The sequence below is a fragment of the Bombina bombina genome, chromosome 4 (assembly GCF_027579735.1).
Source record: "Bombina bombina isolate aBomBom1 chromosome 4, aBomBom1.pri, whole genome shotgun sequence".
Lineage (NCBI taxonomy): Eukaryota > Metazoa > Chordata > Amphibia > Anura > Bombinatoridae > Bombina > Bombina bombina.
The window spans coordinates 1,071,191,079-1,071,218,326 of NC_069502.1; the positions used below are offsets into that span (position 1 = coordinate 1,071,191,079).

The 27,248-nt window shown below is 40.5% G+C and overlaps 1 protein-coding gene across 1 annotated transcript in view; it reads left to right on the forward strand.

Annotated features, from left to right (window-relative positions):
* PPP1R21 (protein phosphatase 1 regulatory subunit 21) overlaps nt 1–27,248 on the forward strand; it is a 557,069-nt gene that overhangs the window by 422,797 nt on the left and 107,024 nt on the right. The window contains exons 16-17 of the mRNA XM_053712717.1: nt 93–128; nt 20,426–20,542. Of these exons, the coding sequence (XP_053568692.1) occupies nt 93–128; nt 20,426–20,542 (153 nt within the window). The remainder of the gene's footprint in view (nt 1–92; nt 129–20,425; nt 20,543–27,248) is intronic.

Below are 27,248 nucleotides of genomic sequence, written 5' to 3' on the forward strand. Positions count from 1 at the left end.
ATACTAGCAGGGTAATGCATTGTTTCTGATGAGGATGAGTGTTTAATGACCCCCCCCCCCATTCTATCTAATTTTATAAATTTACCTTTTAGATTGGAATGTTAACCTCAAGTACAGAAAGCCTACAGGTACAGTATATAAATATGTTCTCATGAAAATAATGTCTGCATTGTAATGTGTAGCTATTGCTGCTTTTTTATATTTTTATATTATTATTTAAAATACGGTTGCACAAACATTAAGAATGTCAACTACCTGCAATAGTGACAATTTTACCTTTTTTATTTGTTGCCTTGTCCTTAGAAAATATCACCACATAATAACAGACCTTAAAAGGATACTGAATCCAATTTTTTTTTCTTTCATAATTCATATAGAGCATGCAATTATAAGCAACTTTCTAATTTACGACTATTATCAATTTTTCTTCGTTCTCTTGGTATCTTTATTTACACACACATATATATACACACACACTTAAAGGGACACTGAACCCAATTTTTTTATTTCGCGATTCAGATAGAACATGCAATTTTAAGCAACTTTCTAATTTACTCCTATTATCAAATTTTCTTCATACTCTTGGTATGTTTATTTGAAAAGCAAGAATATAAGTTTAGATGCCGGCCCATTTTTCGTGAACAACCTGGGTTGTCCTTGCTGATTGGACAGCACCAATAAACAAGTGCTGTCCATGGTTCTGAACCAACAATTTACTGGCTCCTTAGCATAGATGCCTTCTTTTTCAAATAAAGATAGACAAAGAACGAAGAAAAATTGATAATAGAAGTAAATTAGAAAGTTGCTTAAAATTGTATGCTCTATCTGACTCATGTCAGTGTCCCTTTAATAGAAGTTCTCCTTTTCTGCATTTGCTTCTCTAAACAACCAATCTCTTTTGATAAACAATTCTTGATTTAATTTGCCATACTGTATCTGTCCAGTGATGACTGCTGGTTTCCAAATTGCTCCCAGTCTTCAGCTTACTTCCCTAGTGGTAATCAGGTTATGTCAGAAGCTCCTCTATCTTTCTGTGCAGACGCGGTTCCGATACTAACATTCACAGGAGCTAAGGGTCTGTAACTGTAAACAATCACAAAATGGCTATAAATCTATTACCAATGTCACTGTTTTTATTGCTGTAACTTTTTATGAGATCGCTTTAAAAATAGAGCCTTGTTTTTTTTATTTACCTGTCAAACTATATATATTTTTTTAAGTAGACAACCCAATGTATTGATCTAGGCCCATTTTGGTATATTTCAAGCCACTATTTCACCACCAAATGTGATCATTAAAAAAAATCATTAACTTTTTCACAAACTTTGTGTTTTTCACTGAAATTATTTATTTATATACCGCTTGTGAAATCATGTCACAAATGATTGTAAAAGCTCCTCTGGGATCCCCTTTGTTCAGAAATAGCAGACATATATGGCTTTGCCATTGCTTTTTGGTAATTAGAATGCTGCTAATTGCAGCTGTGCTCCAGACTTCTATTATTCCTGACAGTGAGGGGGTTAATCAGGTAGCTTGTAAGGTTAATTTTAGCTTTAGTGTAGAGAATACCCTCCCACCTGACACTTCTCACCCCGTGCAGTTTAGTTTTTTTTTCTGCAGTGTAGTGAACCTCCTCAACCCTCCCACCTTGCTGATCCCCCCCCCCCAACAAATAACACTCTAACCCTCCCACTACTTGCAGCCATCTTAAGTACTGGCAGCTGTCTGCCAGTACCAATAAAAAACTTTTTTTTTAATGTTTTCTCTAGTGTAGTGCCCCCCCCCCCCCCGGGTGATTGTTAGTCAGGAAAAAACCCCACCCCACTTTTTTTCTGTAGTGTAGCTTCCCAACCCTCCCTCTCCCTTTATTTTCAGTCCACGGCTTCATTCCTTACTTGTGGGAATACTGAAACTGGCCACCAGGAGGTGGCAAAGACACCCCAGCCAAATGCTTAAATACCTCCCCCCACTCTCCTTATCCCCCAGTCATTCTTTGTCTTTCGTCACAGGAGTTTGGCAGAGAAATGTCAGAAGATACGGAGTAGTTCCTTATGGAGGGTAGTACTCTTCGAAATGGGACTGGAGTTTTAAGTAGTCTTGTCAGCCTCTCAGTGAAAGCATTGACGAATGTTAGAGATGTGGAGATGCAGGGAGAGTCTTTCTGCGAACCCATACAGACTCATATTAACTTCTCCTAAGCAAACAGTGTTGACGAGTTTCACTGCCTGCTTCTATCACTCAAGTCCATGTCAGGAGTGATGCTACAAGACGGTCAAACTTGAGAGGCTGTTTTTCTGTTTCACGGCATAGATTCCGGTAAGATCGTTTCATTATTTATACACATTTGATAATGCAAGAAAACAGGGTCACAGTGCAACTCCTTTTATCTGTTTGGAATCGAGGGTTAATGTCTCCGGAAGGGGATTATTGAACAGAGGGATTAATCACATATTTTTAATATTGTGTTTATGCTGTGAAATGTGTGAGATGTGGCTCAGGCAGATGTTGGAACGTACAGGTTTTTACTTTCACTTTGGAGCGCTGCGCAGCCAGTTAGGCTTGGCGTGCTTTTAGTGGTGCAGGGGCGGTCCTGCATGGTGCACCACGTGACGGGGTGTGGTCACAGTGATTATCTTAGTCCTGGCCGTTCGGTGTCTGGAGACAAAGCGGTTTCTCTCTTGGGCTTGGGTCATAGGAGGTGGTGAGTGCCCCAGCCATTGATTGTGACAATTTGGTCATTCCAGAGAAATTATGCAAGATGGACAGGTTCCTAGAGGTTCCGGTGCCCCCCGACGCTTTTCCTATACCCAAGCGGGTGGCGGACATAGTAAATAAAGAGTGGGAAAAGCCCGGCATACCTTTTGTTCCTCCCCCTATATTTAAGAAATTATTTCCTATGGTCGACCCCAGAAAGGACTTATGGCAGACAGTCCCCAAGGTCGAGGGGGCAGTTTCTACTCTAAACAAACGCACTACTTTTTTTTTTTCAATTCCTTTTTATTGAGGTTAAATATAAAAGTCAACAGAAAAAAGAAAAGGATTATAACAATCAAATTGTCAAAAAACAAATCTGTTACATCACAGTTACAACAAGACAATTATAGATAAACCTCCTGTTTCCTATTTTCTAATACATAGAGATGGAAGATTTTAAACCTCTCATTATCAATGTACAAAATGAAGTAACAAGAAAGGAGACACAAAGATTATTACAACAATGTGCAGAAAACTGACTATTATTAGCTGATCATTCTGAGCTTAAGTCCTGGACATTTCAAAAATAGCTGACATGGCATAATATGGTTTCGTGTTTCTACCCTGTGTCTCTGAAATCATAGACCATAATCTTCTTTTTCTTTTTTTTCATTAATGTACTTTCCTAACTTTTCCTACTCAGAACACAGCAATAAATATAATAACGTAAAACAAAACAAAACAAAACAAAACGAGACAAAACAAAACAAAACAAACCAAAACAAACCAAACCAAAACAAAACAAAACACAAAAAAAAAAAAAAAAAAAAAAAAAAAGGGAAAAAGAGGAAGGGTCAATGAGCCGGGGTATTTCTCTCCCACTCCCTATCTCCTCACCCCCATCCCGCCCCCCCACCGCGCCACCAGCTAGGAATCTCTCATAGTACCATTAATCCAAGTATGTGGGAAAATATCCAATAACGTTAATTCTGCGAAGGTCTGTGAAGAAAGGAAGGGTGACAAGATCCTCTTTTGCAAAGGATGTGGATAAGATAAAATAACTGGCGTCCATTTCCAGAAAAACTTCTTGATCCTTTTCTCAGATACGTCATGAAGATGAAATGATTCAAAGACAATTTGATCTTGTAATGATCTAAAGACCATGGCTAATCCAGGTATCCGCCTAGCTTTCCAATTTTTAAGTATACAATATCTAACCGCAAGAATAATAGTATTTAGGCTATTTATAGTATTCATATTAAGAGCCTCATGTGGAGGGCATAGAAAGATAATATCCTCCGCAGATAAAGCACATGATATTTTATATAATTTGTTAAACCAGAAGATAATCTTAAGCCACAGTTGTCTTACCATAGGGCATATCCAAAACATGTGGAGTGCATCAGCTCTATCATATGAACAACGAGGACATAGATTGACCGAAGACGGAAAGATTCTAGAGACTTTCCACGGGGAGAGATAAAAATTATTAACCAGTTTCATGTGAGATTCCTTCCAAGAGACCGGTACTTTGCACTTATGTAGAGAGTCAAAACTCTGAGTGATCTTATCATGGTTTATCAGGGGAATTAGCGGAGACCAAGATTTACAGATAATGTCCTTAAATAGTAGACTCTGTTTATTCAACATGATATCATACATCAAGGATATGGAAGAATTTCCTCCCACAAATTTTTGTATAAGAAGCTTAATATCCGTCCAATCAGAAAGAGAAGAAAGAGACCAGCTTTGTGATAAGACAAAATGGCGAATTTGAAAGTAGGCGAATAGATTGGATCTAGCTAGATCATATTTATTAAAAATAATATCTGCTTCTAAAAGTTGATCATTCTCATCAAATAACTGTTTTACATAATGTAGACCTTTATCGGACCAGACTTTAAAAGCTTTTTGATAGAGACCTGGCAAAAAATTTGGATTACTTATAATAGGAAGCCATTCAGAGAACGAATAATCTATATTTAATATTGTACAGAACTTCTGCCAGGCCAATACAATATTCCTAATAGAAATGAGACAGCTAACATTCTGCGGTAGATTCTGAGCAGCGATATGTAGTATAGCCTTTAACGCAAATGGGGTAATCAAATAGTTTTCTATTTCTACAGATGATACTAGATTAGAGCCAGCTAACCAGTCTATAGCTGTTTTAACCATCACGACCAGGTTATATATTTTGAGATTGGGAAGCGCCAAACCCGCCGATCCATAATTTTGCATTAGTCTGGCCAATGCAATTCGAGGCCTTGTATTATTCCAAATGAATTTGGAGATAAGAGCATTAAAAAGCTTTAAATCTTTATTTAATATAAATAAAGGCAGATTCTGGAGAGGGTATAATAAACGCGGAAAGATAATTGACTTTATCAAATTTACTCTGGCTGTGATAGACAATGGAAAAGCGGCCCATAGATATAAATCAGATCCAATTTTTTGAAACAAATGCTCGAAATTAGCTTTGTACCAAAATTTAGGGTTTTTATGTAGGATTAAGCCTAAATATTTAATAACATCAACCATTTTAAATGGGATATCAAAGCCAGCTAACTGAGAGTTGTTAATACACATTAATTCACTCTTTTCTAGGTTAATCTTATAACCTGAGAAGGAACTGAAAGTTTCTAACTCGTGTATAATCATAGGGATAGACTGCTGGATATTGGTAAGAAAAAGCAACACGTCATCTGCATAGAGCAGCGTTTTAAGACGGTGTACACCGAATGGGACTCCGTCCAAAACATCTCTGAATCGAATCGCAAGAGGCTCCAGCGCGATATTAAAAAGAAGAGGGGATAGAGGACACCCTTGCCTGGTGCCTCTCTGTAATGTTATTTTAGAAGATAAAGAGCCATTAATAAGCAAGAAGGAGATCGGGTTCTGATATAGTCTACCAATAAACTTGACGAATTCCCCTTTTAAACGAAATTGATCCATCGCTCTGAATAGATATTCCCATACTATAGAGTCGAAGGCTTTAACCGCGTCCAGGGAGAGTATTGCAGTCTCTTGCCATAAGGGCTTCTTCTTTTCCCTATCCACGTTCCAAGCATAATCTAGGAAGTTAATCAATTTACGAGTATTTTTTACTGGATTCCTAGCTACCATAAATCCAGTCTGGTCTGGATGGATAATTTTAGCTAGACACACAGATAGTCTTAAAGAGATAATGGACATTAAAATCTTATAATCTGTATTCAAGACCGAGATTGGCCTATAAGAGGCCATATTTTCAGGATTTTTACCTTTCTTCAAAATGAGAGAAATATTAGCTGCAGAAAAGTAGCTAGAAATCACATTATCCGACCTATAATAGTAGTTAAATAGCTTTTCTAAGGTGGGCAGAAGAACCTCGCCAATACATTTATAAAACTCTGCAGGAAACCCATCTGGTCCAGGAGCTTTATTCATCTTCAGGTGATCTATGGCTCTTTTTATTTCATCAATAGATATTGGAGCATTAATTAATATTAGGTCCTCACTACTCAATTGAGGTGTCTTTATCATGGACCAAAAAAGATCTTGATTGACATTATCTGTCTTAACTCCAGAGTATAGCTGTTGGTAATAATCAAAAAATGCCTCCATGATTCCATTAGTCTCCATATGTCTACCCTTTTCAGTTTGAATCGCTGAGATAAGATTTTTCTTTTTTCTGGCTTTAATAAGTCTAGCCAAATATTTAGCAGAAGATCCATGAGTTCCTTTAAATTGGAGATTAATTTTCGCATCTTCTTCTAAAAGTTTTTGTTTTAAAAACAAATCTCTTTCCTTCCTATTATCTTGGTATCTTTTCCAATTTGCCGTAGTTCGGCTTAGACAGTATTTACTATATGAATTCTTAACTTTATTCATGATTTGGATTTCCCATGCCTTACTCTTTTTTTTTGCTATACTAAGATATGTTTGTATTTCTGCCCGCATTACTGCTTTAAACGCTTCCCAGAAAATTTCCGGTTTGTTAAAATAACTCACATTATCAGAATAATATTGCAGCCACCGTGATCTCAAGAAATTGACAAATTTCGGATTAGTGTATAGGTATCGAGGAAAATAGAAACTGGGTATTTGAATCCGTTGTTTTAGCCTAGAAAGAAAGGTCAAAGAAATAATAGCATGATCTGAGATAATAATATCTCCAATCCCAGCCTCCAGCTTCTGAATAGACAGATTCTCCGCAATTAAAAATAAGTCAATTCTCGAGAAGGTGCCATGTGCTTTGGACTCACAAGAGAATGCTTGTTTATCTGGATTTTTTAGACGCCAAATATCTACTAGTTTTAACCTGGCACAGAATTGTGATAAATATTTTGCATTTTTTGTATATAGTAATCTATTTTTATTGGACAATCTGTCTAACACAGGACACAGAGTGGCATTGAAATCGCCCCCTAAAATTAAATTTTCTGTAATAAGAGGAAATAATTTAATTTTTATTTTCTCCCAAAATTCTTTAGAAAACTGATTTGGAGCATATATATTGCAAAATATAAATTTAATATTTTTTATAAAAACATGGATAAGTATATACCTTGCAGCTGGATCTATTTCTATCTTCTCTATCCTATATTCCAGTTCTTTATGGAAGAGAATAGCGACCCCGCATTTTCTAGATGGGCCAGTCGTAGAAACTACTTCCCCTACCCATTTTATCTTCAGTTTAGCCGCTTCATGCTCATTAAGGTGTGTCTCCTGAAGGAGAACAACATCTGGATTATATCTTGCTAGGGTCTTAATAACCAATTTACGTTTAATTGGAGAGGATATTCCTCCTATATTCCAGGATAATACTTTAATTCCTTCCACAATCAAGCTTAGAATTCAATAACTAATTTATGAGAGAACCCTAGATTTGGGGCGAGCTGAGGGCGCGTATAAGGCAGAGGGAAAGCAGCGGAGGGAAAAAAGATGCGGGAAAGGAGAAAGAAAAAGAGAGAGGGAGAGAAGGGAGAGAAAAAGAGAGAGAGAGAAAAAAAAAAAAAAAAAAAAAACCACATATAACTCAGCCCTAAAATAGTGTAAAACACAAAAGACAACTTCGTTATCCTTACATCGCATTAAATAATTAGTTTCCAGCAACATCAAAAAGAGAAAGAAAACCATAAACTCTAACTAATGAAATTCCCTGAGATTAGCTGCTCTCAATACATTTTTTAACTTCTGTAACCTCGTCAAATATATGTCTGGTACCAGAATGATCCTCAACTATAATTCTGGCAGGATATACCATATGAGCCTTTAGCCCTTTATTTATTAATTGTGTACAGTGAGGGGCCATCTGTCTTCTCTTAGATGAAGTTTCAAAGGAAAAGTCCTGAAATAATAATATCCTGCTGCCTCCGAATACTGGGGGGTCAGATTTTTTAAATAGTTTTAATAGATCAACTTTATCTTGAAATTTGAGAAGTTTACATAGGCAGACTCTATTTTTTGCAACTCCATCCAGAGAGGACTTCTTGGGACCCAATCTATGCGCACGCTCAATTGTGAGTGGTAGCAAATGAGATGGCATACCAAGAGAAAGGGGTAATGTAGTGGATGTGAATTTTATTAGATCCTCGAATTCTGACTGTTCTGGAAGTCCTACTAATCTGATATTGTTGCGCCTGGAGCGATCCTCCAGATCCTCCAGGCGCAACTGCATATTTTTAATTTTGGATTCTTGTTTACGTAGGGTATCAGCCTGAATATTTGTCTGGTCTTCTATATCAGAGATCCTAGTCTCTGCTTCTGTCAGTCGCGCTGAGAACTGTCTTACCTCAGCAGACAGTGAGCCTATTTCGGTAGCAATTGAACCCAACTCCTTTTTAATATCTTCAAACTGTGGTGAAAACACTTCTGATATTTTGGCTATAAGAGCTTGTGAATCGAACGGGGACCTACTGGGCTCCATTGTACTATCTACACTAGTATCACCTGTTTTACTCTTTTTGTCTTTCGTTTTCACAGGCATTGTGGGAGAACTAGACTTCCCCTGCGTGATAAATCTTTCCATCCAAAATATGAGTGAAAAAAGAAAGCCACCCCTAATCTGTATACAGTGTCAGGCTACCGCCTGGAGAGTGAATGTGCAAAAAATACAACCCAGATACGTGTAGAAAAAAAAAATAGATATTGTGTATAACAAAAAAAACCCTCACCCAATCTTATTTATTTATTTGTGTGTGTGTGCTTGGACACTAGCCTTCCACTATGTGCCTTATGTGTGTATAGAAAAAGTGTTCTTAGTGGAAAAAAAAAAAAAAAAAAAAAAAAAAAAGGTGTATAGAGCCTGTGATCTCTAGGACTAAGAAGAGTTTTTCCAGAGCCTAATATCAGTTAAATAGATAACCAGCGAGCAGGGACATATAATAAGGGGAAATCTCCCCAGTTATATTTTATAAGGACAAATACAGACTGTTCAGCGTGCCAATAATCAGTACTATATATATTATAGTTCTTTAAAGGTAATCTGCAGAATTTACAATGAAATTATCCTAAATAAGGAAGGCTTTTCCCTTTCTTTATCGTCAATTAACAAGCAAATTCTGTATAATTAGATAAAAATTATGAGAGGTATCAAAACAATGTAAAATTATTAAGGTCTTCTTAGACATAAGATTCAAAAACCATTAACATTGCATATGTAAAGACCACTTGGATGAATTAGCTGTTGCGTTAGCATAATCTAGGCCATATAATACCTAGGTTTATAATCAAGGATAATAAAGCACTCTGCAAAAATAGAAATTGCCTAAATCCGGTAATAAACTAAAAGCTCCCACATCGCTGCCCTTCTTTCTACTAAACACTATAAAGTACTTATACCATTTCCTTTAAGCACACCTGTTGTTATATTATTATACCAATATTATAATTATTAGCAAATAACAGAGGAAAAATGAAAAAGGGTTAATAAAAAGATCACAACGATCACAAAATACATTTCTCCTCTTCTACTGGGTAGCGTCCAAAGAGAAAGAAGGAGAAAAAAAAAAAAAAAAAAAAAAGGAAAATTTTAAGCGAGAGTAAAGCACTCTGGCCTTCTCAGTAACGTCCAGTGTATTATTCCCGAGGATAAAGGTATATACAGCTACTCCTTTCTTTCCCCTTTATAGTAGTTCTAGGAACCAGTCTTGGCAGAATCTCGGCAGTGGGGAATCCTCACAACGATATATTGCTAAGCCTCCACCCACCTCAATAGCAGGATATGTATACAGATAAAGTTTTCAGCAAATGGGATGAAACAGGCGTTTGTTACTCACGTATATATCGCCCAACCTGTTTGCTCAGTCCTCAGGGAGTACTCTGGGGCTCTCCTTATAGCTTTCAGCCAGCAATCCGCTCCCCTCTTCAAGCAAAACAGCATCCGGGTGGTTTAACGAGCCTGTGTGAGCTCCGTATGGAGATAATGGGTGTCGTCTACTTCCTGACTCACCTTCGTTTCCTATTGGGTGGGTGGAGAGGCTCGCACAGTGAACCACTTTCCAATTGGCCGAGAGTCTTCAGCTGTTATATCCCCAAGCACTGGATACTGATACCTTTATTAAGGTTACTTTCGAAGCTCCCAGGGGGGATTAATGTTCCGTGGGTGTCCTAGGGGGAATTGCTACCCCGCAAGTGATCCACAGAATTTATCCTGTGCAGGTAATCTTTTCACCGGCGGCAATCATCCCTGCACAAAAACTGGTGTATGGCCAAAGTGAAACAGACTGTCCCATCACGGTGAAGACATGCTGTACATACAGCGGTGGACAGGAAGCAGGTTCAAAACACTGGGCACAGTACTCTAATTGCCGGTACTTTAACAGAGTAACGAAGTTGCGGCTTTGACAAAGAAGCCAAAATTGAGTCTCTTGTGGGTTTCCCGTCTGGGCTTGAATAGCATTAGCCCGGCTCCCTAGGATGCTGTCCGCACCAACAGCGGGAGATAAGACGCCTGGAGAGCGTGGTATGGAGCTGATCAAACTTCAGCTCTCAACGCTGACACAGCGTATTCACACTGCACAGCTCCTCCTACCGAAAACCCCAACAAACGCACTACTATTCCTATCGAAGATAGTTGTGCTTTCAAAGATCCTATGGATAAAAAATTGGAAGGTTTGCTTAAAAAGATTTTTGTACAGCAAGGATACCTTCTACAACCAATTTCATGCATTGTTCCTGTCACTACGGCAGCGTGGTTCTGGTTCGAGGAACTAGAAAAGTCGCTCAGTAGAGAAACTCCATATGAGGAGGTTATGGACAGAGTTCACGCACTTAAATTGGCTAACTCTTTTATTTTAGATGCCGCTTTGCAATTAGCAAAATTAGCGGTGAAAAATTCAGGGTTTGCTATTGTGGCGCGCAGAGCGCTTTGGCTAAAGTCTTGGTCAGCGGATGTGTCATCCAAGACAAAATTACTTAACATTCCTTTCAAAGGTAAAACTTTATTTGGACCTGATTTGAAAGAGATTATTTCAGACATCACTGGGGGAAAGGGCCACGCCCTTCCACAGGATAGGTCTTTTAAGGCTAAAAATAAGCCTAATTTTCGTCCCTTTCGCAGAAATGGACCAGCCTCTAATTCTGCATCCTCTAAGCAAGAGGGTAATGCCTCACAACCCAAACCAGCCTGGAAACCAATGCAAGGCTGGAACAAGGGTAAGCAGGCCAAGAAGCCTGCCACTGCTAACAAGACAGCATGAAGGAGTAGCCCCCGATCCGGGACCGGATCTGGTGGGGGGCAGACTCTCTCTCTTTGCTCAGGCTTGGGCAAGAGATGTTCAGGATCCTTGGGCGCTAGAAATAGTTTCTCAAGGTTATCTCCTGGAATTCATGGAACTACCCCCAAGGGGAAGGTTCCACAAGTCTCACTTATCCTCAAACCAAATAAAGAGACAGGCATTCTTACATTGTGTAGAAGACCTGTTAAAGATGGGAGTGATACACCCAGTTCTAATAAAGGAACAAGGAATGGGATTTTATTCCAATCTGTTCGTAGTTCCCAAAAAAGAGGGAATGTTCAGACCAATTTTGGATTTGAAGATCCTAAACAAATTTCTCAGGGTACCATCGTTCAAAATGGAAACTATTCGAACGATTCTACCCACCATCCAGGAAAGTCAATTTATGACTACCGTGGATCTAAAGGATGCGTACCTACATATCCCTATCCACAAGGAACATCATCAGTTCCTAAGGTTTGCTTTTCTGGACAAACATTACCAGTTTGTGGCTCTTCCATTCGGATTAGCCACTGCTCCAAGGATTTTCACAAAGGTGCTAGGGTCCCTTCTAGCGGTTTTAAAACCAAGGGGCATTGCAGTAGTACCTTACTTGGACGACATTCTAATACAAGCGTCGTCCCTGTCAAAGGCAAAGGCTCATACGGACATCGTTTTAGCCTTTCTCACATCTCACGGATGGAAGGTGAACAAAGAAAAGCGTTCTCTGTCCCCGTCAACAAGAGTTCCCTTCTTGGGAACAATAATAGATTCCTTAGAAATGAGGATTTTTCTGACAGAGGTCAGAAAATCAAAACTTCTAAGCTCTTGTCAAGTGCTTCATTCTGTTCCTCGTCCTTCCATAGCGCAGTGCATGGAAGTAATAGGATTGATGGTTGCAACAATGGACATAGTTCCTTTTGCACGAATTCATCTAAGACCATTACAACTGTGCATGCTCAAACAGTGGAATGAGGATTATACAGACTTGTCTCCAATGATTCAAGTAGATCAAAAGACCAGAGATTCACTCCGCTGGTGGCTGACCCTGGACCATCTGTCCCAGGGAATGAGCTTCCGCAGGCCAGAGTGGGTCATTGTCACGACCGACGCCAGTCTAGTGGGCTGGGGTGCGGTCTGGGAATCCCTGAAAGCTCAGGGTCTATGGTCTCGGGAAGAGTCTCTTCTCCCGATAAACATTCTGGAACTGAGAGCGATATTCAATGCTCTCAGAGCTTGGCCTCAACTAGCAAAGGCCAAATTCCTCGGTGATCTTGATAGCTCCTGCGTGGCCACGCAGGACTTGGTATGCAGACCTGGTGAATATGTCATCGGCTCCACCATGGAAGCTACCTTTGAGACAGGACCTTCTTGTTCAAGGTCCATTCGAACACCCAAATCTGGTATCCCTCCAACTGACGGCTTGGAGATTGAACGCTTGATTCTATCAAAGCGTGGGTTTTCAGATTCGGTGATAGATACTCTGGTTCAGGCCAGAAAACCTGTAACTAGAAAAATTTACCATAAAATATGGAAAAAATATATCTGTTGGTGTGAATCCAAAGGATTCCCATGGAATAAGATAAACATTCCTAAGATTCTCTCCTTTCTTCAAGAAGGTTTGGAGAAAGGATTATCTGCAAGTTCTCTAAAGGGACAGATCTCTGCTTTATCTGTCTTACTATACAAAAGACTGGCAGCTGTGCCAGATGTTCAAGCATTTGTTCAGGCTCTGGTTAGGATCAAGCCTGTTTACAGACCTTTGACTCCTCCCTGGAGTCTAAATTTAGTTCTTTCAGTTCTTCAAGGGGTTCCGTTTGAACCCTTACATTCCATAGATATTAAGTTACTATCTTGGAAAGTTTTGTTTTTGGTTGCAATTTCTTCTGCTAGAAGAGTTTCAGAATTATCTGCTCTGCAGTGTTCTCCTCCTTATCTGGTGTTCCATGCAGATAAGGTGGTTTTGCGTACTAAGCCTGGTTTTCTTCCTAAAGTTGTTTCTAACAAAAATATTAACCAGGAGATAGTTGTACCTTCTTTGTGTCCGAATCCAGTTTCAAAGAAGGAACGTTTGTTACACAATTTGGACGTTGTCCGTGCTCTAAAGTTCTATTTAGAGGCTACTAAAGATTTCAGACAAACATCTTCCTTGTTTGTTGTTTATTCTGGTAAAAGGAGAGGTCAAAAGGCAACTTCTACTTCTCTTTCCTTTTGGCTTAAAAGCATCATCCGATTGGCTTATGAGACTGCCGGACGGCAGCCTCCTGAAAGAATCACAGCTCACTCCACTAGGGCTGTGGCTTCCACATGGGCCTTCAAGAACGAGGCTTCTGTTGACCAGATATGTAAGGCAGCGACTTGGTCTTCACTGCACACTTTTGCCAAATTTTACAAATTTGATACTTTTGCTTCTTCGGAGGCTATTTTTGGGAGAAAGGTTTTGCAAGCTGTGGTTCCTTCCGTTTAGGTGACCTGATTTGCTCCCTCCCTTCATCCGTGTCCTAAAGCTTTGGTATTGGTTCCCACAAGTAAGGATGACGCCGTGGACCGGACACACCAATGTTGGAGAAAACAGAATTTATGCTTACCTGATAAATTACTTTCTCCAACGGTGTGTCCGGTCCACGGCCCGCCCTGGTTTTTTTAATCAGGTCTGATGAATTATTTTCTCTAACTACAGTCACCACGGTATCATATGGTTTCTCCTATATATATTTCCTCCTGTCCGTCGGTCGAATGACTGGGGTGGGCGGAGCCTAGGAGGGATCATGTGACCAGCTTTGCTGGGACTCTTTGCCATTTCCTGTTGGGGAAGAGAATATCCCACAAGTAAGGATGACGCCGTGGACCGGACACACCGTTGGAGAAAGTAATTTATCAGGTAAGCATAAATTCTGTTTTTATAAGCTCAAGCTATGGAGGACTCTGATACATTAGAGGGTACTCCCTCTTTACCTAAAGCTAATGCCTGTCTATATTGTGAGGAGGCCATGGTATACCCACCTGCTCAATTATGTTCCACATGCCTTGATAAAGTAATCTTATCAAAGAAAGCTAATATGTTTAGTACTACTGAGCCTTCGACCTCTGAGAAGTCTCGATCCCATGAGGTGCGCACCCTACATTCATCTCCTAATACACATGCAGCTTCCCATAGCACTCCTATTCTTCCATCTGGAGGTTTACCGCCAGACTTTACTGAACAGTTACAGACTGCAGTGTCTGCGGCCTTTAGTGCTTTACCTCTCACTGCTAAGCGCAAGCGAAATGTTAAATATTGCTATCCTTCCTAGGGGTCATCTACTAGCTTATTGGATTTATCTGATACAAGATGATGAAGACGCCTTTGATACTTCAGAGGATGCTCTTTCTGGGTCGGAATATGCTGCCTCTAAACCTCCAGCTGCGGAGGAACCAAACTTTAGATTTAGGATTGAACACTTACGCTTTTTGCTAAAGGAGGTGTTGGCTACTTTAGAGGTTCCAGAACCTAAATTACCTGAGGAACCTTGCATTCCTAAATTAGATAAGGTCTACGAGGACAGGGTTGTACCACAGACTTTCCCAGTTCCCATGAAGATGGTCGAACATTATTAAGAATGAATGGGAAAGGCTTGGTTCTTCTTTTTCCCCTTCTTCCTTTAAGAAATTGATCCCGGTTCCTGACTTTCAGTTGGAGTTGTCGGGTTCCGTCCCTAAGGTAGACAGTTCTATCTCCATGCTGTCTAAATGCACTACTATCCCACTGGAGGATAGTTCATCGTTTAAAGAGCCCATGGATAAGACGCTGGAAACTCTATTAAGAAAAATGTTTCAGCATACAGGATATTTGTTCCAACGAGCAGCGGTTGTTGCTGCGGTTGCGGACACGGCTACCTACTGGTGCAACTCCTTGTCTGAGTTGATCGAGGTGGAGGGTCCCCTCAACACGATCCAGGAAAGAATTAAGGCCTTAAAGGTAGCCAATTCTTTTATTTGTGATGCAAATATGCAGATTATTTGCCTGAATGCCAAGGCTTCAGGTTTTTCTGTGCTAGCCTGTAGGGCACTCTGGCTGAAATGTTGGTCTGCGGACATGACTTCAAAGTCTAGACTTCTTTTTTTCCCATTCAAGGGAAAGATTATTTTTGGTCCAGGCCTGGACTCTATCCTATCCACGGTTACTGGAGGCAAAGGTGCCTTTTTACCGCAGGATAAGAAGAACAAGCCTAAGGGACAAGGTCCTAATTTTCGTTCCTTTCGTTTGGACAAATCCCAACATCAACAGCCCTCTGCTAAGCAGGAGCAGTCCAAGGGAACTTGGAAACCTCCTCAGTCCTGGAATAAATCCAAGCAGAATAAGAAGCCCGATGAGTCAAAGTCGGCATGAACGGGCGGCCTCCGATCCGGCTTTAGATCTGGTAGGCGGCAGACTGTCACTCTTTTCAGAAGCTTTGTTTGGCGATGTGCAAGACCCATGGGTACTGGAGATCATCGCTCAGGGATACAGGATAGGTTTCAAGTCTCATCTTCCCAGGGGCAGATTTCTCTTATCAAACCTGTCTTCAAGGCCCGAAAAGAGAGAGGATTTTCTAGGGTGTGTGAGAGATCTCTCTGCCCTGGGGGTCATTGTACCGGTACCTCCAGCAGAGAGAGGTCTGGGATACTACTCAAACCTGTTTGTGGTCCCAAAGGAGGAGGGTACTTTTTGTACAATTCTGGACCTAAAATGTTTAAACAAGTTCCTGTCTGTCCCCTCATTCAAGATGGAGACAATAAGGTCCATTCTTCCTTTAGTCCTGGAAAGACTATTTATAACCACATTAGACCTGAAGGATACCTACCGTCACATCCCTATACACAAGGAACACTTCAAGTTCCTAAGATTTGCGTTCATGGACCAGCATTTCCAGTTCATTGCACTTCCGTTTGGTCTAGCTACTGCTCCGAGTTTTTACAAAGGTTCTAGGGGCTCTGCTCGCAGTGGCCAGAACCAGAGGGATTGCAGTGGCGCCGTACTACAATATTTTGGTTCCACCACCGTCCTGTCTTCTGGCAGAGGACGATTCGAAAGCTCTTCTGTCTCTTCTTCAATCTTATGGATGGAAGATAAACTTAGAAAAGAGTTCTCTTATTCCCAGTACCAGGGCGGAGTTCCTGGGTACAATAATAGATTCTATATCTATGAGGATATTTCTTACAGTGCAGAGACGTTACAAGCTAACTTCCAATAGTCTTGCCCTCCAGACCTCCTTTAGGCCATCTGTTGCTCGGTGTATGGAGGTAATTTGACTCATGGTGTCCTGCATGAACATCATCCCCTTTGCCAGATTCTATATCAGACCTCTTCAGCTGTGCATGCTGAGACAGTGGAATGGCAAACATTCAGATCCGTCTCAACAGATTTCTCTGGACAGACGATCAAGAGAATCACTCTCCTGGTGGCTTTGTTCAGATCACCTCTCCCAAGGGACGTTATTCTTGAGACCATCCTGGGAGATTGTGACTACGAATTCAAGTCTCTCAGGATGGGGAGCTGTTTGGGGTGCCAGGAAGGCACAGGGCATGTTGACTTGAGAGGAATCCGTCCTCCCGATCAACATCTTGGATCTTCGAGCGATATTCAATGCTCTGAAGGCTTGGCCACTTCTGGGTTTGACCCAGTTTATCAGATTCCAATCGGACAACATAACCTCGGTGGCTTACATCAACCATCAGAGGGGAACATGAAGCTCCCTAGCAATGAGGGAAGTATCTCAGATTCTGGAGTGGGCGGAGGCCCACAGCTGTTCGCTGTCAGCGATCCACATTCCAGGTGTGGACAACTGGGAAGCAGATTTTCTCAGCAGACAATCCTTTCATCTGGGGGAATGGTCTCTCCATCCCGAAGTGTTTGCGGAGATATGCAACAGGTGGGGGACGCCAGATATAGATCTTATGGCGTCTCGTCTCAATACCAAGCTACCCAGATATGGGTCGAGGTCCAGGGATCCTCAGGCAGAGCTAATAGATGCATTAGCAGTGCCTTGGAGGTTTAGTCTAATCTACTCCTTCCTCGTGTAGTTGACCACATCAAACAGGAGTAGGCTTCAGTGATACTGATTGCTCCATTGTGGCCACGAAGGATGTGGTTCGCGAATCTAGTGAGGATGTCATCTTCTCCTCCATGGAGGCTACCTTGTCGCAGGGATCTGCTGGAACAAGGTCCTTTTGTTCATCAAAATCTAGATTATCTGAGGCTGACTGCATGGAGATTGAAAGCTAAGTCCTAGTCAAGAGAGGTTTTTCTGAGAGAGTTATTGATACTCTCATTCAAGCCCGTAAGCCGGTTACTCGTCGCATCTATCATAAGGTGTGAGGACCTTCTTATTCTGGTGTGAAGATCGTGGATTTCCCTGGCATAAGGTCAGGGTTTCCAGGATTCTTTCTTTTCTCCAGAATGCTCTGGAGAAGGTCCTTTTGGCTAGCTCTCTTAAGGGACAGATTTCGGCCCTGTCTGTTTTACTGGACTAGAGGCTCGCTGAGCTTCCAGATGTCCAGTCCTTTGTTCAGGCTCTGTCTAGACCTCATCAGACCTGTGTTTCGACCTCCTTGGAGCTTAAATCTTGTTCTTCAGGTTTTGCAGAGGGCTCCGTTTGACCCTGTGCACGGCCTTGACATTAAATTATTATCTTGGAAGGTTCTCTTTTTACTGGCTATTGCCTCGGCACGCAGAGTATCTGAGATGGCTGCCTTGCAATGTAACCCCCCCATTACCTAGTATCCCATGCTGATAAGGGTGTTCTTCATACTGGGTTAGGTTTTCTTCCTAAGGTTGTTTCTGATCGCAACATCAATCAGGAGATTGTTGTTCCTTTCTTGTGTCCTAGCCCTTCTTCTTTGAAGGAACGGTTACTTCATAATTTGGATGTGGTTCGGGCCTTGAAGTTCTATCTTCTAGCCACTAAGGAGTTTAGACAGACTTCTTCTTTGTTTGTTGTCTATTCTGGGAAGCATAAAGGGCAGAAAGCCTCGTCCACTTCCTTGTCTTTATGGTTGAGGAGCATTATTCGCTTAGCTTATGAAACAGCGGGACATAAAGCCTCCTCAGAGAATTAATGCTCATTCTAATAGAGCAGTGGCTTCCTCTTGGGCCTTTAAGAATTAGACATCTATGGAGCAGATTTGTAAGGCGGCTACCTGGCCCTACTTACATACCTTTTTCAAATTTTTACAAGTTTGACGTTTATGCTTCGGCTGAAGCATCTTTTGGGAGAAATGTTTGTCAGTGGTGCCCTCAGATTGGGGTCCACCTCTCTTTTTACCCTCCCGTTTCATTTTGTATCCTCTAGAACTTGGGTATATGTTTCCCACAAGTAAGGAATGAAGCTGTGGACTCTCCTCATATTAAGATGGAAAACATAAATTATGCTAACCAGATCATTTCCTTTCCATCTGTATGAGGAGAGTCCACTGCCCCCGCCCGTTTTCTCCGTTGGGCGGACCAACATTTTTTATTCTTCTGGCACCATTTATACCCGATATTTCTCCTACTGTTCCTTGTTCCCTCGACAGAATGACTGGGGGATGAGGGGAGTGGGGGAGGTATTTAAGCCTTTGGCTGGAGTGTCTTTGCCTCCTCCTGGTTGCCAGGTTCAGTATTCGCACAAGTAAGGTATGAAGCCATGGACTCTCCTCATACAGATGGAAAGGAAATTATCTAGTAAGCATAATTTCTGTTTTTTTCTGTTGTGTACGGCCATCCCACTCCCACCTCCTCCCCCCTCCCTCCCACCCTCCGCTGCTGGACTGCCCACCCGCCTCCTGCTTTTCCTCCCACACCTCCCGCCAGCACCAAAAGATGATGGTTACAGACGGTAACACACACAGTGTTACCATCTGTAATTACCTGTTTTCTGCCTTCATATAGAACCCGGAGCACCTATCATGCCCCAGTTCCATATAAAGGGCAGACGCCATGATCTCAGGAACTTTAGCTATCAGCTGTAACTTAACAGCCGAGACTCCTGGAGCTTCCTTCAGCTCTGATGTATATAAACGTAATGCGGCACGATAGGCAAAGTGCCACATGACATATATACATATCGTATTGGGTTAAGTGGTTAATAAACATTTGCATTTTACGGTAGAGCGGGTCTGCAAACTTTTTGTGTTTGTTCAGTTTAGTTCAACTTGGAAAATGTTAGATATCCATCTATGTCCCTCACTTTCTTCCCCTTACTTTTTTGTGCTCTGTGTATATCTTGTTAGCTTTTCCCTATTATGCTTTGTTTAGCTCTATTCTCTTTACAATTTTCACACCCAGTATTCTTCCCTTACATGTTTTTGTTTGTGTAGAGTATACCCATAAACATATATTATTTCCGCTAGTGAACTTTTATAGAACATCATATCCTAGTGCCTGGTTTCTCAACAGCCGGGCCGTGGCCCAGTACCGGGCCGTGATAGCCCTGCTGGTGGGCCCTGACCTGTCATGCCCCCACTGCACACTCTTGCCCCACTGCACACCAGGGGCAGACTGAGACCAATCAAGGCCCCAGGAAAACTGTCTCACACTGACCCAAATGTATTAAAATTTATGCAAATGAACATGGTAGCCTCCCTGCCCTAATCCCAACAGGCCCATCAACCTCCAGAGCCAGGACCCCCAACATTAAGGGCCAAAGAAAGGGCCCCCAACCTCCAGGGCCAGACCTCACACTCCATGGCCCTCACAGTGACAGACCCTCGGCAGGACCCCCCACACTCCAGGGCCCCCACTAAACCCACACTGAACTGCTTAGTTACTGTTAGGGCAAATCCCTGCTGCTTACTATATATATATATATATATATATATATATATATATATATATATATATATATATATAATCTATCTACCGGGCCCTGGACATGTCCAGCTAAAATTTACCGGGCCTTGAGGTCACTTTGGTTGAGAACCACTGTCCTAGTGTATGTGTTTTTACATTTTTAGTTACCACTTTATTGTAATATTGATATTTTTCTGATGCTGCATACACTAATTATTCTTAAAATTATTGTTGTGGACAGGTGCCAGATCATGAATCACGGGAAGATCTAATAAAATCTCACTATATGAGCAGAATAGCAGAACTCACAAATCAGCTACAGGTGGCGGACAGTAAATGTGTACATTTCTATGCAGAGGTATGTGTGATGACTTTTTTGAGTGCATTATCTAAAATTATATACTGTATGTATCTCATCAACTGTAGCAAAAATGTATATTTCTCTCCTACTTTTCTAGTAACCAGTGATTGTAATCTGGTGAGTATGTACAAAATGCAAAACTTAAGTAGCAATGGGAAATTACATTTGACATACTTCCAAATCAAAGTAAAGGATATTGACGTTCTCTCACTCAAAATGATTAAACATCTGAGTAAAGCGTTCGGGACCCAATTTCTCAGACCCACCACAAAGGAGTGGAAGAACCAAATGAGAATATTGGTCTATAAATCCTGTCTTACACTAAATTAATGAACGTAGAGAAGTAACAAGTGTCATATAGCAGCAATAAGAAGTGTATACCTCTATCTTGTCACCACTTAGCAATAAGTAGTTGCTAAAGTGTTTTGTTCCCAATGAGTCACTTTATCAAAGGTCACAGGTCAAGTTCATATTCCAAAGAATCCGTCTCTCATAACATTTGTGTTGTCCAAAGGAGTTTTCTTTAGCCCAGTGCACTAAAAAAAAAAAAAAAAAAAAAAAAAAAAAGATTTTTGTTTGATTCTAAATTTTGCGCTCATCAAGTATCCAGTCTGCTGATTTTACAATTCTGAAATCAAATATTTCCTGTTAATTCTGAGATTATTCTGTTTCTGCCCCACGTTTGAGAATAACAAGGATGTTCCTATGTAGGCAGAGCCCATAAATATTTGCTTAATATATTAAAAACTCTTAAATATTGCCTGAAATATACTAAGGATATCTGAAAGACTAATTACACTTTTTTGTCCTTTATTCTGGTCCTAAAATAGGAACCTTTGGTCAGTAGAATGTGTTGTGCTTAAGATTAAATTTCAACTTTTTAAATTGGTGGGTGAGTCTGCTAGAAGTATTGCTTCCTTGTGCGCCAATTGTAATGAATCCATTATTAAACAATTGTCCAAGTTAGCTACCTGGTCTTTCTTACAAACTAAGTTTTACACTTCACTTTTGCTTCTTCACAAGGATAATTTGGTTAAAAGTATGGTAAGTAGGTAAGGTTTTTGCTTCTCAAAATAATTTTGTATTTCTTTCATGTAATTAGCAAGAGTCCATGAGCTAGTGACGTATGGGATATACATTCCTACCAGGAGGGGCAAAGTTTCCCAAACCTCAAAATGCCTATAAATACACCCCTCACCACACCCACAAATCAGTTTTACTAGATTCTAGGTTGATATGCGCTTCGCAGCAGGCCGGAGCCCGGTTTTCCTCTCAGTGTTGCAGTGAATGTCAGAGGGATGTGAAGAGAGTATTGCCTACTTGAATTCAATGGTCTCCTTCTACGGGATCTATTTCATAGGTTCTCTGTTATCGGTCGTAGAGATTCATCTCTTACCTCCCTTTTCAGATCGACGATATACTCTTATATAGCATTACCTCTACTGATTCTCGTTTCAGTACTGGTTTGGCTTTCTACTACATGTAGATGAGTGTCCTGGGGTAAGTAAGCCTTATATTTTGTGACACTCTAAGCTATGGTTGGGCACTTTTATATAAAGTTCTAAATATATGTGTTTAAACATTTATTTGCCTTGATTCAGTATGTTCAATATTCCTTATTTCAGACAGTCAGTTTCATTATTTGGGATAATGCATATGAATTAAAACATTTTTTCTTACCTTAAAAATTGACATTTTTCCCTGTGGGCTGTTAGGCTCGCGGGGGCTGAAAATGCTTCATTTTATTGCGTCATTCTTGGCGCGGACTTTTCTGGCGCAAAAAATTTCTATGTCATTTCCGGCGTCATATTTGTCACCGGAAGTTGTTCGTGTTTGCGTCATTTTTTTGACGTTTTGCGCCAAAAGTGTCGGCGTTACCGGATGTGGCGTCATTCTTGGCGCCAAAAGCATTTGGGCGTCAATAATGTGGGCTGCTTTTTTGGCGCCAAAAAATGTGGGCGTCATTTATGTCTCCACCTTTTTTCTCACATTATTTAAGTCTCATTTTTCATTTGCTTCTGGTTGCTAGAGGCTTGTTCATTGGCATTTTTTCCCATTCCTGAAACTGCCTTTTAAGGAATTTGATAGATTTTGCTTTATATGTTGTTTTTTCTCTTACATATTGCAAGATGTCTCAGATTGACCCTGGATCAGAAGCTACTTCTGGAAAAACGCTGCCTGATGCTGGTTCCACCAAAGTTAAGTGTATCTGCTGTAAACTTGTGGTATCTGTCCCTCCGGCTGTAGTTTGTGATGAATGTCATGATAAGCTTGCTAATGCAGATAGTATTTCCATTTGTAATATACCATTACCTGTTGCTGTTCCATCCACATCTAATACTCAGGATGTTCCTGTTAATATAAGAGATTTTGTTTCTAAATCTATTAGGAAGGCTATGTCTGTTATTCCTCCTTTCAGTAAACGTAAAAGGTCTTTTAAAACTTCTAATTTTTCAGATGAATTTTTAAATGAACATCATCATTCTGATTTGTCTGTTTCTGATGATGATTTTTCTGGTTCAGAGGATTCTGTCTCAGATATTGACACTGATAAATCTTCATATTTATTTAAAATGGAATGTATTCGTTCTTTACTTAAAGAAGTTTTAATCGCATTAGAGATGGAGGAATCTAGTCCTCTGGATATTAAATCTACTAAGCGTTTAAATTCGTTTTTTAAACCTCCTACAGTTATTCCAGAAGTTTTTCCTGTCCCTGATGCTATTTCTGAAGTAATTTCTAGGGAATGGAATAATCTGGGTAATTCATTTACTCCTTCTAAAAGGTTTAAGAAATTGTATCCTGTGCCATCTGACAGATTAGAGTTTTGGGACAAAATCCCTAAGGTTGATGGGGCTATCTCTACTCTCGCTAAACGTACTACTATTCCTACGGCAGATAGTACTTCCTTTAAGGATCCTTTAGATAGGAAAATTGATTCCTATCTAAGGAAAGCTTATTTATGTTCAGGTAATCTTCTTAGACCTGCTATTTCTTTGGCTGATGTTGCGGCAGCTTCCACTTTTTGGTTGGAGGCTTTGGCACAACAAGTGTCAGATCATAATACTCATAGCATTGTTAAACTTCTTCAACATGCTAATAACTTTATTTGTGATACCATCTTTGATATCATTAGAGTTGATGTCAGGTATATGTCTTTAGCTATTTTAGCTAGAAGAGCTTTATGGCTTAAAACTTGGAATGCAGATATGTCTTCTAAGTCAACTTTGCTTTCCCTTTCTTTCCAAGGTAATAAATTGTTTGGTTCCCAGTTGGATTCTATTATTTCAACTGTTACTGGGCGGAAAGGAACTTTTTTACCTCAGGATAAAAAATCTAAAGGTAAATATAGGGCTGCTAATCGTTTTTGTTCCTTTCGTCAGAATAAGGAACAGAAGCCTGATCCTTCCCCTAAAGGAACAGTTTCAGTTTGGAAACCATCTCCAGTCTGGAATAAATCCAAGCCTTTTAGAAAGCAAAAGCCAGCTCCCAAGTCCACATGAAGGTGCGGCCCTCATTCCAGCACAGCTGGTAGGGGGCAGATTACGATTTTTCAAAGAAATTTGGATCAATTCGATTCACAGTCTTTGGATTCAGAACATTGTTTCACAAGGGTACAGAATAGGTTTCAAGGTAAGGCCTCCTGCAAGAAGATTTTTTCTTTCTCGCATTCCAATAAATCCAGTGAAGGCTCAAGCATTTCTGAAATGTGTTTCAGATCTAGAGTTGGCTGGAGTAATTGTGCCAGTTCCAGTTCTGGAACAGGGTCTGGGGTTTTACTCCAATCTATTCATTGTACCAAAGAAGGAGAATTCCTTCAGACCAGTTCTGGATTTAAAAATATTGAATCGTTATGTAAGGATACCAACATTCAAAATGGTAACTATAAGGACTATTCTGCCTTTTGTTCAGCAAGGGCGTTATATGTCCACAATAGATTTACAGGATGCATATCTGCATATTCCGATTCATCCAGATCATTATCAGTTTCTGAGATTCTCTTTTCTAGACAAGCATTACCAATTTGTGGCTTTGCCGTTCGGCCTAGCAACAGCTCCAAGGATTTTTTCAAAGGTTCTCGGTGCCCTGCTATCTGTAATCAGAGAACAGGGTATTGTGGTATTTCCATATTTGGACGATATCTTGGTACTTGCTCAGTCTTCACGTTTAGCAGAATTTCATACAAATCGACTTGTCATTTCTTCAAGAACATGGTTGGAGGATCAATTTACCAAAGAGTTCATTGATTCCTCAGACAAAGGTAACCTTTTTAGGTTTCCAAATAGATTCAGTGTCCATGACTTTGTCTCTGACGGACAAGAGACGTCTGCAATTGGTTTCAGCTTGTCGAAACCTTCAGTCTCAATCATTCCCTTCGGTAGCCTTATGCATGGAAATTCTAGGTCTTATGACTGCTGCATCGGACGCGATCCCCTTTGCTCGTTTTCACATGCGACCTCTTCAGCTTTGTATGCTGAACCAGTGGTGCAGGGATTATACAAAGATATCACAGTTAATATCTTTAAATCCGATTGTACGACACTCTCTGACGTGGTGGACAGATCACCATCGTTTAGTTCAAGGGGCTTCTTTTGTTCTTCCAACCTGGACTGTGATCTCAACGAGTCTGACAGGTTGGGGAGCTGTATGGGGGTCTCTGACAGCGCAGGGGGTTTGGGAATCTCGGGAGGTGAGATTACCTATCAACATTTTGGAACTCCGTGCGATTTTCAGAGCTCTTATATCGTGGTCTCTTCTGAAGAGAGAATCGTTCATTTGTTTTCAGACGGACAATGTCACAACCGTTGCATATGTCAATCATCAAGGGGGGACTCACAGTCCTCTGGCTATGAAAGAAGTATCTCGGATACTTGTATGGGCGGAATCCAGCTCCTGTCTAATTTCTGCGGTTCACATCCCAGGTGTAGACAATTGGGAAGCGGATTATCTCAGTCGTCAGACGTTACATCCGGGCGAATGGTCTCTTCACCCAGAGGTGTTTCTTCAGATTGTTCAAATCTGGGGTCTTCCAGAAATAGATCTGATGGCTTCTCATCTAAACAAGAAACTTCCCAGGTATCTGTCCAGATCCAGGGATCCTCAGGCGGGGGCAGTGGATGCGTTGTCACTTCCTTGGAAGTATCATCCTGCTTATATCTTTCCGCCTCTGGTTCTTCTTCCAAGAGTGATCTCCAAGATTCTAAAAGAGCGTTTGTTTGTTCTGCTGGTGGCTCCAGCATGGCCTCACAGGTTTTGGTATGCGGATCTTGTTCGGATGGCTACTTGCCAACCTTGGACTCTTCCGTTAAGACCAGACCTTCTATCTCAAGGCCCTTTTTTCCATCAGGATCTCAAATCATTAAATTTGAAGGTATGGAGATTGAACGCTTGATTCTCAGTCATAGAGGTTTCTCTGACTCTGTAATTAATACTATGTTACAGGCTTGTAAATCTGTGTCTAGGAAGATATATTATCGAGTCTTGAAGACTTACATTTCTTGGTGCTCTTCTCATCATTTTTCCTGGCATTCTTTTAGAATTCCTAGAATTTTACAATTTCTTCAGGATGGTCTGGATAAAGGTTTGTCTGCAAGTTCTTTGAAAGGACAAATTTCTGCTCTTTCTGTGTTGTTTCACAGAAAGATTGCTAATCTTCCTGATATTCATTGTTTTGTACAGGCTTTGGTTCATATAAAACCTGTCATTAAGTCAATCTCTCCTCCTTGGAGTTTGAATTTGGTTCTGGGGGCTTTACAAGCTCCTCCGTTTGAACCTATGCATTCTCTGGACATTAAATTACTTTCTTGGAAAGTTCTGTTCCTTTTGGCCATCTCTTCTGCTAGAAGAGTTTCAGAGTTATCTGCTCTTTCTTGTGAATCTCCTTTTCTGATTTTTCATCAGGATAAGGCGGTGTTGCGAACTTCATTTAAATTTTTACCTAAAGTTGTGAACTCTAACAACATTAGTAGAGAAATTGTGGTTCCTTCATTGTGTCCTTATCCTAAGAATTCTAAGGAAAGATCGTTGCATTCTTTGGATGTAGTTAGAGCTTTGAAATATTATGTTGAAGCTACTAAAGATTTCCGAAAGACTTCTAGTCTATTTGTTATCTTTTCCGGTTCCAGGAAAGGTCAGAAGGCCTCTGCCATTTCTTTGGCATCTTGGTTAAAATCTTTGATTCATCATGCTTATGTCGAGTCGGGTAAAACTCCGCCTCAAAGGATTACAGCTCATTCTACTAGGTCAGTTTCTACTTCCTGGGCGTTTAGGATTGAAGCTTCGGTTGATCAGATTTGCAAAGCAGCCACTTGGTCTTCTTTGCATACTTTTACTAAATTCTACCATTTTGATGTGTTTTCTTCTTCTGAAGCAGTTTTTGGTAGAAAAGTACTTCAGGCAGCTGTTTCAGTTTGATTCTTCTGCTTATAATTTCAGTTTTTTTCATTATAAGATTTAAACTTTATTTTGGGCTGTGGATTATTTTTTCAGCGGAATTGGCTGTCTTTATTTTATCCCTCCCTCTCTAGTGACTCTTGCGTGGAAGTTCCACATCTTGGGTATTTATTATCCCATACGTCACTAGCTCATGGACTCTTGCTAATTACATGAAAGAAAACATAATTTATGTAAGAACTTACCTGATAAATTCATTTATTTCATATTAGCAAGAGTCCATGTGGCCCACCCCTTTATTGTGGTGATT